The 13,233-nt window shown below is 37.3% G+C and overlaps 1 protein-coding gene across 1 annotated transcript in view; it reads right to left on the reverse strand.

Moving 5' to 3' along the window:
• Positions 1-13,233, reverse strand: part of doc2b (double C2-like domains, beta) — a 146,033-nt gene that overhangs the window by 29,797 nt on the left and 103,003 nt on the right. The window contains exon 3 of the mRNA XM_072374901.1: positions 9,143-9,217. Within this exon, the coding sequence (XP_072231002.1) occupies positions 9,143-9,217 (75 nt within the window). The remainder of the gene's footprint in view (positions 1-9,142; positions 9,218-13,233) is intronic.

Here is a 13,233-nt window from a genome sequence, read left to right on the forward strand (position 1 = left end):
AATATAATGACATTGATGCTTGCAATGTAATGATTTTGACAGCTGTCACTCTTGGCAAGGACAAAAAGTTTGTCTTATGGGTTGGTGAGTGGTGTTACAGTCCTGACCTTCAAGTGAGAGATTGTTTGTTCAAATCCCATTTTGCACATTACTCCTACCTGCTAATGGTTAGAGTTAGGAGCTGAAAATATGTAGTGAGGTATTCAAATTGATGTTCGGATGTTCATTGTTGTGGTTAGAAAACTAAGCTCTCTCCCAAATAATTCAATTCAGTTTTATTGCTCTAGCACTAAATCACAACAATGTCATCTCAAGGCACTTCAAAGATAAAATCCATCCATCCATCCATTTCCTATACCGTCAATCCGTCAGTCGGGTAGCAGGTGGGCTGGAGCCTATCCCAGCAGTCATTGGGCGAAAGGCGGGGTACACCCTGGACAGGTCGCCAGTCCATCACAGAGATAAAATCCAATTCAAGCCAATTAAAATTAAATTTATTGTAATACAATCTTAACCCGATCAAATCAAAATAATTCAATTCCAAATTGGTCACATTCATACAGAGCCAATTAAAAATAAGTTGCCTAGCTAAGGAAATCAACAGATCGCACCAAAATTTCACTTCGATTCAGTCTCCCCATTGAACTACACAGTTGGTCGCAGCTGCCTTGAAGCGACACTATACCAAAACACTGTCATCCTACAATTTTTAAGCAGCGAATGTAAACATGGACACCAAGGTACATTTGTACAGTAGACGAGAAAGTCAGTGATTGGTTTGATCAGCGAGGAAAATATTTAGGCAGTCACCACACATACATAGCATTTTAACTGATTTATATGGTGGCATTTACATTTATTGAATCTTGATAGATGATGGCAATCTGTGAGAGCAGCTTCAGTTTTTCATCGGTGGAATTATTTGGGAAAATCCTCAGAGCTTGAAGCTAAACATAGCAAGACAAGCCTGAAGACATTGGGTTGTGAGGACATGATATTTTGCTGAATTTAATCAATTAGCTGGCGTGATTATTTGTTGCTCTAATGGCAGGGTTCCACATAACAAGGCTCACACTGATTGTTTCTGCCACAATCAGTTGTTTCCCACAGCAGTGCCGCTGAACACTGGTATGCACATACACACACTGAGCATCATAAACTTTTTTTTCTAGTGCCGATGAACACGTGCATAAAAATGCAGTCTTGACTTTTGATTTTACAATTGCTTCAAACAATTAAATCTTGGATGCTCTGCATTATTATTGATTTAAATTTTCTTTCAGGTTTGACAGGTTTTTTATCTTTTCACAAAAGGCCCTCTGTCTCATAGTTTCTCCTTGTTTTTGATACATTAACTGAAAGAAACAAAAATGCTTGTGATCCTTTAGAATCTGATGTATATCATGTAAGCTCACTGTCCCCTACTAATTAAGAAGTGAGCCACAGTTTTGTGTAATATTTATTTAACTATTTTATTTTATTTTCCACAATCAATTCTCTTCCTTCCCAAATATATAGAGTTGGACTGCAAATCATTCATCTTTTAAACTAGCTAACTACCTCATGAAGATGCAATACACCACTTCAAAACACACACATACACTACCGTTCAAAAGTTTGGGGTCACCCAGACAATTTTGTGTTTTCCATGATTTTTAATTGAAATATTAATTTTGTTCTTCAAACTTTGATTTCGTCAAAAAATTCTCCATTTGCAGCAATTACAGCATTGCAGACCTTTGGCATTCTAGCTGTTAATCTGTTGAGGTAATCTGTAGAAATTTCACCCCACGCTTCCTGAACCGCCTCCCACAAGTTGGATTGGCTTGATGGGCAATTCTTGGTTACCATACGGTCAAGCTGCTCCCACAACAGCTCAATGGGGTTGAGATCTGGTGACTGTGCTGGCCACTCCATTACAGACAGCACACTCGCTGCCTGCTTCTTCCCTAAATAGTTCTTGCATAATTTGGAGGTGTGCTTTGGGTCATTGTCCTGTTGTAGGAGGAAATTAGTTCCAATCAAGCACTGTCCACAGGGTATGACATGGCGTTGCAAAATGGAGTGATAGCCTTCCTTATTTAAAATCCCTTTTACCTGTTACAAATCTCCCACTTTACCTGCACCAAAGCGGCCCCAGACCATCACATTACCTCCACCATGCTTGAATGATGGCGTCAGGCACTCTTCTAGCATCTTTTCACCTGTTCTGAGTCTCACAAATATTATTCTGTGTGATCCAAACATTTCAAACTTTGATTCATCTGCCCATAACACTTTTTTCCAATATTCCTCTGTCCAAAATCTGTTATTTTGCCCATATCAGTCTTTTCTTTTTATTGGCCAGTCTCAGATATGGCTTTTTCTTTGCCACTCTACCTAGAAGGCCAGCATCCCGGAGTCGCCGCTTCACTGTAGACATTTACACTGGTGTTTTGCGGGGTACGATTTAAAAAAGCTGCCAGTTGAGGACCTGTGAGGCATCTATTTCTCAAACTAGAGACTCTAATAAACTTGTCTTCTTGCTGAGTTGTGCACCGGGGCCTCCCACTTCTCTTTCTACTCTGATTAGAGCCCATTTGTGCTGTTCTCTGAAGGGAGTAGTACACACCGTTGTAGGAAATTTTCAGTTTCTTTGCAATTTCTCACATTGAATAGCCTTCATTTCTAAGAACAAGAATAGACTGGCGGGTTTCACATGAAAGTTCTCTTTTTCTCGCCATTTTGGGAGTATAATCGAACCCACAAATGTGATGCTCCAGATATTCAACTAGCTCAAAGGAAGGCCGGTTTTATAGCTTCTCTCACCAGCAAAACAGTTTTCAGCTGTGCTAACATAATTGCACAAGAGTTCTCAAGGATTTTCTAATCATCCATCAGTCTTCTAAGGCGATTAGCAAACACAATGTACCATTAAAAGACTGGAGTGATAGTTGCTGGAAATGGGCCTCTATACACCTATGTAGATATTTAATTAAAAAACAGACTTTTCCACCTAGAATAGTCATTTACCACATTAACAATGTATAGAGAGTATTTCTGATTAATTTCTGTATTTTATGTTATCTTCATTGAAGAAAACAGTGCTTTTCTTTTCTAATACCTACATAGGTAACCAACATTGCAAAATGCTGCATTTCAACAGACAAAAAAAGAAGATGAAAAATAAAAAAAGCCAAATTTTGGTACAATCACTATGTTTTCTCAATCTACTACCTACATAGATGCAGCTCGATTTGTCGTCATGTACCACATCTTCCTTTAGGGAAGAAATTATGGCTGAAGGTACTAAACTATGGGCCTCTGTAACAATTAGAATGCTTTCTTGTACTACAAAATAGTCATTCTGCTGTTTTACTTCTCCTCCCACTCTCAATACCATTTTTTCTACTGTGTGTTAAAAGTACACAGTTAGGGCAAGAATTAACATAGATGGTTGGGTCTACATGTTACTGACGATATGGTTAGACAGTTCAACATGATTATGGTTTACATATTTTGGTATTCATACGGCAAAAATCCTGTCATGTCCTACGAATGTTGCCTGACAAAAAACAGCAGCCTCTGGGTCTCCCAATTTACTGTCATGGATTAAGAAAATAATATGTTTTAGACAAGTGGACTCATATATGTACAATTTTGCATGTTTTCCAGTGAGAATGGGCTGTAAATAAGTCATAAGTGAAGTCATACCTGTCCACTTTGTGAAGGAAAAGGTAACAGCTAGAGGAACAACTTGACTGTCATATATGCTTTCTTGGGAGTTACTGAGCAGATTATTGGCAGGATTGGGAGACGAAGCATAGTATTGGTGTAGTGATAGAAATAGACTTTTTGGTAAGGCTGTAAGTAAATTACACTGAAACAGGTAGATCTTAAGTTATTATAGGATTTCATCAAAGGTTTAGTAGCCTAAAATGATGATGCAACCATTAAATACTCTGGACTTTAATTTGAGTCATGAAAGAAATTAAATAATTAATAAATATTAATAATGAATTAATTTGTGATTGAGATAGAGTATCTAATTTACACATGTATTCAGCATGCATTAAAGCAGTGATAATTCACCCCACCATCTGCTCATTGATGAAGGGCGGTGCTCCAAATGAGCAACTGGTATCATAATCATTTCAGCTGCAGAGGCTAAAAAGGCTTTGCTCTCTGGCCAATTACTGCAATATTTTCATGTGGACTTCTGGATTCCTTCTCTAACTAGCTTTAGCCTAAAGAGCCCCTCATACCCAAAACGTAATGAGGCTGAAAGACTGACTTGTGTAGGAGGGAGAATGGTTGATGTGCAGGTGCATTGGCTACACTTTTAAAATAGATGTCCTGGATGTATGAGAATCTACACAGAGACAAAATCCCATGATTAAATGCACCGTGATGCAGTTTGAAAGCATCTTTTAATCAAACCCTTGTCTGAAACATGTGAATTTAGGACATGCTATTTCAAATTTCCTTGAGGTATTAAGTTATTATGATAAATTCTATTGTTATGCTATCTATACTGATCATCATTGCTGTCAGACACCTAAACCCCTTGTTTCTTCTGGCTTTACAAAATTCTCCATGAGGGAACCACAGTGGTCCCCTCCTCACCAATCTGCTAAATTTGTTGCTAAATTTGTTGCTGAAATATAAAATTCAGGCAAAAATTCCAAAAAAATACCACTTGAGGCTGGCTGAAAAACACATAAAACTTTACAGGTGATATAAATATTTCTAAAGGCTGGTACATAGTACACTTTTGGTCTGCATAGCTAATTTGATTGGGGGTATCTAATATCTAGCAAACCCTGCTGAGTCCTGGTTCATCCGAGGTCTATGAGATGTCTCTGAGATGGTTGAACAACACTATTGGTGTCCATCTGTACCAAATGGAGTTCATTGGACATAATTGGGAAAGTGGATATAAACAGTGACATCTGTTTATATAGGGTGTCACAGTTAATGGTTTATACATCAGTGAAACCAAGATGCAGAATTGTGTTAAGTCACAGATCTGGAGAAGAAAACAGTAGTAGAGTCCAGTGTTGGACTGACCTGCTACAGTCCAGACCTTCAACCATCTGACAACTTCTTGTGAATCATTAAAATCCTATGTCAGATAAGAATAGTGCAACATTCCTCTCTCAAAGGTCCAGCAGCTGGCCTCCTCAGTTCCCAGATGGTGACAGACTGGCACAGTGACCACTGCGACATAGTGGTAAACATGGCTCTGTCCCAACTTTTTGGACATCTTGCTGCCATCACATTCCTTTTTAAATAATTTTTTTTTGGAACTAGGCTTGTACATAATACAAAATATAATATACAATACACGATTTCACTGACCTTGTGAAGAGTCATTTTTGTATTTTCTTTACACCAGCATCACAGAGCTGAACTATTTGTACCTTGTATTTTAGCAGTTCAATGATTTCACAAATATCAGGCAAAGATTTTTGGTTATTTCCACCGTATGTCAGGTTTCCTTTATCACACTGTGGTCCTGTTAACACGTCAACATTTAACACTATTCAGTTCCTGTCAGTATTCGACAGCTTAATCTGGAATAATTACAGGCTTTTTATCGTGTTCGATTGTGATTTCAAAAGGGATGAAGCTGTGTTCTAGCTTTGCAGCGGAGCGTGAAAATTCACTTCTCATTAAAGTACAAGCAGAACTTATGACCTCTTTAGTGGGCCTTAATGAGGCTCTTAGACCGTGCCTAATGATTATTTTGAGAACGAGCTGACAGAGAACTAGGAGAAGGTGTCAGTGTCTTGTTGTGCTGGCAGTTATGCAGAGGCTCCTGTTGGGTCTCATACTGAGACAGGAGATAAATCCAGGAGGCAACATGCCCTCATGGAGAGTTATATGTGACTTACTAGTCAAATAATCCATGACACCTCATATAAATTCATATTACTAAGCTGAAATCAAATGGATGTTTGGCATTAACTGTGACATCCATCAGAACAGGATATACAAAATATGGAAAATCCCTTATGTGAAGTTAAACCAGTCAAACAAATTTAAATGACAAAATACAACACCGTTCAAGAGAGCCAAACATTTGTCAGACCTAAAAAGTAATTGCCTACTGTTTAGAAAGTTCAAAAACTACATTTAAATCAGCGTAGAAAGTGCAATTTGAAGATGCGAGTGCTTACTCTGTTGCCATGACATCCTGTCACAGAAGATACACCATTTTATCTGCAGGGACACGAAGGGGAATTGGAACAGCAAAAAGCCAAACTCAGTAAAAAGTGCACATCTTGACCTCTTTCAGCATTTGAACAAATGGTTACAAATGGGAAAAAATAACAAATTTGCAGTATATTTATATCAGTGAGACTAGAAAAGTCTAAATTTTAAATGACAAACATTTTTCTTCCAAATTACAGTATTAGAACAGGAAGAAGTATGTACCTTATGTGTCTGATATAAAACTAAGAAGGTGTTCAATGAGGATAATTCCAGTTCATAAAATTGCATTACTGGTTTGGATAAATACAGATGCATGAATACACTTATTTTGTAAAGCTTTATCCTTCAGTTCACTCATTGGAGGTGTATGCTTGTTAGGAAATTGCAGCAGCATATTTCTCCCTTTTCTTTAACATTTCTGTATGTGGATGGAATGAAAAACATATCAATTTGTGAGTGTCAGGGTGCTTAAAGTTGTATATTCCACATTAGACAGATGTTTGAATGTTGTTTTGTTAGAGAATGAAGACATTAACTTTCAAATAAGAATTTTAAATGAAGTCACGGTTGTTCAGTTTGTGTAGGTTTCTGAGCAATGCACATTTTTTTTCTTTACTGAACTGAAAACACACAAACATTACCTGAAGCCAGCCAGTCATAAGTAGAGATTTCATAGTGGGTTTTTTGTTGTTGATACAGTAATATATCTATAGCTGTTGAGATATCTTGCTCTGTACCAAATCTGTTGGATGTATATGATCACAGATGATATCTACATTTGGCAGATTTCTCTTTAAAGTCAAGTCATTGGAAAGAATGTCCAATTTAAAGCAGCAGCAGACAGACTGCTAATTAGTTTTATAGTCTTATTTAATTTGTTTTATGACAGTTATTGCACCATCGTTCCATTGCAGTGCTCAGGATAGGGGCTTTTTCACTTTTTAACTGTGTACCTCCAGATTTTCATGCTTATACTTGCAACTCCATCTTTGTACTCCCACTAATTAATACATCCATAAATTTCAGGAAAAGACGCTGTGAAACTTTAAAAACACCATCAATTTCTGCATATATGAAGTAATCAGGAATTCATTAATGTTAGTTATATACATATACACCAAGTCCACACCCATTAGTGCCCTCACAGGTGACGGGACATATATCACATCTCAGATCTGAAGAACCATATACTGTAGTCTGTATGTCTGTACCCTGAAAAAGCTTTTTCATAACATTATATGTGGTGCTGACAGGAAACCATGCAAACATCATCATGAACTCTTTGCTTTTGAAGAAACCATAAAGTTCTTAAAAGGAGGAGGAAGGAGAGATGACTGGGCAGCATGGACATAATTTACAAATGTGGAACTTGAGCTAAACACCACAAAAAGATCATTTTCACCAGAAAACATGAGAGGATTATGTTCATCCACAGGTCCAAAGTGTTATAAGTTGTGTAATAGTAACATATCCCATGACATGGTAGGAATCCCGAGCTATGATCATTAAAGTGAATAAGCCTTATGCTTTGAGGTTTTTGTAATTGTCTCACCATGGATTTTGTAACAAATAAACATAATGTGCACATTCATTCTAACCCTTACCATTCCACAGTGAGAGCACAGTAAAAAGTTATGCACTTGTTCACATCACCACGAGAAGCAGCATTTTTATGAAAAGTTAATGTAGAGAGAAATCCTTGTTTCATTAATTCCTTTCATAACTTTTTATTTTTTGTGTACAGCATAAAAGGGTATACCACTTAAATGTAGCTATACAACCTCTGGTTGAATAATACTGTTGAATCTTCACACCCTTATTCATGGCATTTTTCCACAACTGTCAGACTTTTTACGTGTCTAAAAGAGGTGTCAAGTCAAAGCTTTGTGTTACGAGCAGATACAAACAACTGCAAAGCTCAAATCAATAGAGCAGACTTTGAAAAAGTTTGTAACAAAGGGAGATGTATGTCAGGCAGATGGATTATCAGACAGCTTTGGCTTTCATTGAGCTGCTTTTTGGAACACAATCATTCACAGCATATGTAAGGACTTTAATGAAAAGACAAAATAACCCTGAAGGTCTGCAGACAGAAACAAACCAAGGTAAAGAATTCACTGTCTCGTAAAACAACCTGTGAGTCAGTTTTTAAACAGTTTACTTTTTGATTCATATACGTGCATTTGTGAAGTAATTCTCAGAAAAGTGGCAGCTGATATCTGACACGATGCCGTTGTGAGCTTTAAGAGCTCTTCAGCAACATTTAAAAAATTCCTTCTGTTCAACCACTTGTTACGCGACACAGACCAGAGCTGGGCTCAAAGCCTCATCATAATAGGCAAGGTCTTTACAACTAAAGCATATCACTGGATATGTTAAGGTCAGTCGGTTAATGTTTATTCCAATGATTGAAATGTCTCTACTTCTGTGCTCCTTATATCATGAACAAATTATTAGGCTTCTCCTCGTGTGTGTCACTGTAAAGCACTGAGAAAAACAACGATAGATCTCTAAATAATGCTCAAAAAGTCTCAAAATATAATGAGTTTGTGAGTGTATAAGTGTATGAGGTGTGGCCATCAAATAATGAGACAAAATCAGTTCTGATGAAAACCCTTGCAGTTCAGTTCCTTTAAACTTATTTAAACATAATTCACTTCTGAGCCATGCACTGCTGCTTTCTGGTCTTCCACTTTCATTAGGTATCTCAGAAGCTCCATTGTTTCCTTTATTTGTTAGAGACTTAAAACAAACTTCAGTCAGTGTCAAATCGATATTGGATACCTGTGATCTTTATTGTCAGTAAATTAAAAGGCAACTCAACTCTCACCATGTCAGAAAGGAAAAAAAGCAGCACAAACCGTCATGCTAGTAATGCAGCAGTGGAAAGTAAGAAAATACAATGCTGACCCCCCCCCACCACATCAGTTCACATGGGACAAACCTTGCTGGCGCCAGGCAGTAGGTGTAGCTTGACATAAGGATCTGACAGCCCATTGTGGTCCATCGGCTTGAGCCCCTGTGGAAGTGAAACAGAAACACTCTCATGAATCAAGAAAAAAGATACACATATTCAGTCATTTTGACAGAATTATAATAATTTGATCGTTCTGTTGAGTACTCTGTTATGGCACCCTCCTTTTTGTCATTTTTAATCGTTACACAAAATCTTTCAGTGTGTGAGTCAGTCCGAGCAAGACCACCTTACTTATAAAGGTCATGCGGGTCCCTAAAAAACACGGGTGAATAAAGGAACAGAGTAAAAAAAAAGAAGTTTAACATTCCTTTTAAGAGCAAATACATAAGACTCAAAGAGAGCGGAGGATGTAAAGGTCAATTGTACAATGATTAAAATAAGACAGGCACACACTGAGTAATGTGAGAGCCTCTGGGGGGTTGCAGTGAGAACAGCCACCCGTGAAGGACAGACATTTTTGTTTGTTTCTTTGACATCTTGTTAGAGGATTATCCAAAGTGCCAACTTCTTCAATAAGTAAATTTGACAACTCTTGGATTGTGTCATGAACTCCCTCTCACTGCATGTACAAGAGTAAAGCTGAAATACTTTGGAAGTGGTTGCAGCCATTTTTGAGCTGGCTTGGTCACTTGTAAACAAAGTCTGTGCAGAAATGGCAGCTTGTGGAGATGCGTGTCAAGGTCACTCTGAACTGCACTTATGTATTTCTAGGACCGTTTTAGATGCTGTACAATATCCTTACTTTTTTAGATAAGAATACACGATTACTGACTACTGGTTGATTAAAGGGTCAGAATTGGAGCAGAGAAGTCATAAGACGCAGGATTCAATTTCCTATTGTCTTTTATCTAAAAATCTTTTGTTTTTTTTCTTAGGTGGTAAATCGCCATGCTTATAACCTCCACCAATTTGTACTGCTGATTTTCCATAAAAACATTTTTTTCTTAAAAAAAATGGAAAGTCATCTTTTGTATCCAAAAGCACAAAAGATACAAAATGGATTTCACAGGCTTAATTTATTCCCCCTGTCACTAAACAGACCTTTAATTGTAAAACAGGTGAAATTCCCTCATTATTTCAGTCACAGGAGGTATTAGAAAATAGTAGCAGCAGAGAAATCTCCTGCTGTTTCTTTTAATTGTATATTATGTTATATTAGGTGACATCATAAGTAGATTTAATGTCATTTATAGCATATTCTTCTTTGTTTACAAAGAGTAACAAAAAGCAGCTACTTTTACATCCAGTTAAAATTATGGTTATTTATGTATGTTTACATACAGTGATAAATATCGAACTGTAGATAACAAATTTTGCAAACCCTCATTGTAAAAGGTATTTTCATGGCTGTTTGGCTGGTACTTTTAGTTATTGCCTTTTGACATGTTTTGTAAACTTTGCTGAACTTGAACTAGATGAGTTTTTAACATCATATCATTTGTATTTGTCTGTGTGCTGTGTGATGTGGGAGCTATGGAGTACTATACACCACATTTTGACATGTTGTGTGTATATCCTGAAGGGTGGCACATGAAAATGATGTTCATGAGGCTTATCTTTGGTTTTACAATTTTAACAAAACTTGGAACACAAACACGGAACTCTGTCTGCACTCAATGCATCTCTCTGACCCCGTTCATGTACACTCGCAGCAATAAAGGGGCAGGGCTATTTCTAAGACACTATATATGACAGTGGTCACTGAATAATGCTGTTAATTCACCTTCTTGTGTTGCAGTTCTAGAACAGATGATTCTTGTTGTTACAATGGAATTATCGAGCTGCAAGCACCTTGCCTATTTAAATTAATTGTTTACCGTTCCAGAAAGAAGATTATACCCTCTTGTGTGTGTATGATGTTGTGATAAGTTAAAGTCTCAGATATTGAGCTGTCTTAGCTTTTTAGAATAATGAATTTAAATAGGGTCTTGGTCGGGGCCAGAGTGGGACTTTTTTTCATCCTGGGATTTTCATGTCCAAATGAAACAATATTTCAGCTCTTACTCACCTGTAGCTTTAATAATTAAAACTTTATAATAACGAGGATTTATAAGGATTACTGCCTGGTCTTCGCCAAGATGTTTTTTTCCTCTTTCAGGTTAGCTTCTGCAACAGTTATCTAACAATATATTTTGAGTTGTGATCATAATACTTGTATGTGGCTCTTCATTAACCTGTGGAAATGATTTGTGTTAGGTTAGTTAAGGCTTGTTTTAGTTAACACATTTGTTTGATGAGCTACACACATGAAACTAAAGGTTATTTCTTAGGCATTCATTTAAAGAAAAAAAAGACTAGAAGCAAAATCTTTCCATTTTCCATGATTCCACTGTCAATTAAATTCTTGATTAATGTACATTTTTTTTGCAACAATGCAACCAATGGATCCTTGGGGCCATCAATGCACTAGTTATTTGTTCAACCTCCACCTATTTCTCCACCTCCAAACTGGAACATCTAAATAAGATCTGCACCAGCTGCTGACTCAACTACATCATCACAACCAACTTCAAGGCTCCAGAGGTCAAGTCTCTACCTTCATCCAGGTCAGCGTTCTACAACATGCTTCATCTGAGTCTAATCCCCATAATTATTTAGCTAAACAATTAGCACATGGATGTTCTTTACTTCCAGGTGATTGCTCCTTTTTGAAAAAGAACTTGTCTTTGTAAGGTTGCTATCTTGCTAAGAAATAATCCATAAATCTACAGAAGATGATACGTAAGCTATCATTTCATTAACATGAAGTACCCTTGGGGCTTCCTTAGCAGTTATAATTCTGTGATGGTGTGCTTTGAAAAACCCTTGAGGTTGGTGCCCAACCTGACTCGTTCACATTTTTATGAACTTTTTACAAGAAACTGCCACAAAGCTGTTGTGGCTCACTAGTGATCAGTTTGGTGCCAAAACTAATTTGTGGACAGCTGTCATCAAAAAGGCATACAGATCAAAAACTTAGTCTTTAGATTTTTAGTTCTCCTGGAGAAAAAAGGAATATGTGATTTACAAACTCAGCTTTTGTGGAAAATCATCTAAAAAGACTGTTTTACTCTTTATGTCCTCTGAGTATTAGCACAATATATTGTCTTCAAGGCCTACAATTACAACATGTTAGGAATGTATCCAGATGTCATATCAAATTCATATTATTAGTAAATGTCCGGGAAGCAGACACCCTTTCCACTTTTAAGATTAGGCTTAAAACTTTTCTTTTCGATAAAGCTTACAGTTAGGGATGGCTCAGGTAATCCTGAAACATCCCATAGTTAAGCTGCTATAGGCTTAGACTGCTGGGGGACCTCATCTGTCACACCTTTCCTCACTTTGCTCTCTTTTTCCCCCTGTTTAATTTCAAAATTGATTTTATGTACATGTGACATTATTGTGGTTATTAACCTATGTTTCCCTGTTCCAACAGATATCCTTTGAATGGCGTTATGGTGTTTTTCCCCCCTCTTTTCCCTCTTTTCTGTCTTCTCAAACCCCAGCTGGTCGAGGCGGATGGCCACCCTTCCTGAGTCTGGTTCTGCCAGAGGTTTCTTCCTGTTAAAAGGGAGTCGTTCCTTTCCACAGTTGCCACAGGCACGCTCAGGACGGGAGATTGGACTGAAGACACATTTCGGTGCAATCTGTTGGTTTCCTTAGCTAGGATATTAATTTTTTGAATTAGCTCTATATGAATTAATTGGATTATGATTACAATGAATTGAATTCCAATTGGCTTGAATTGGACTATATTACTTAAGTGCCTTGAGATGACAATTGTTGTAATCTGGCGCTATATAAATAAAATTGAATTGAATTGAATTGAATATTATCAATATATATATCAGTGCTGCTCGATCAGATTTTCTTACCTCGGCTGTGCCCTTAACGTAGGATATGTCAAAAATCAGACCACTGAGAAGCTGGATGAACTGAGGTTTATACTGAAGCCTCTAATTTATCTGTAGAAAGGCTGGTGGTGGTAAATTGGAGATCTTCAGGATCTCTTATCACTCTACAAGAGGCACCTACTCACTGAACTCAGCTATCCCTTTTGCCAGTATGTAATTCAA

Source organism: Leuresthes tenuis, unplaced genomic scaffold (assembly GCF_036924035.1).
Source record: "Leuresthes tenuis unplaced genomic scaffold, fLeuTen1.0.hap1 SCAF_21, whole genome shotgun sequence".
NCBI lineage: Eukaryota > Metazoa > Chordata > Actinopteri > Atheriniformes > Atherinopsidae > Leuresthes > Leuresthes tenuis.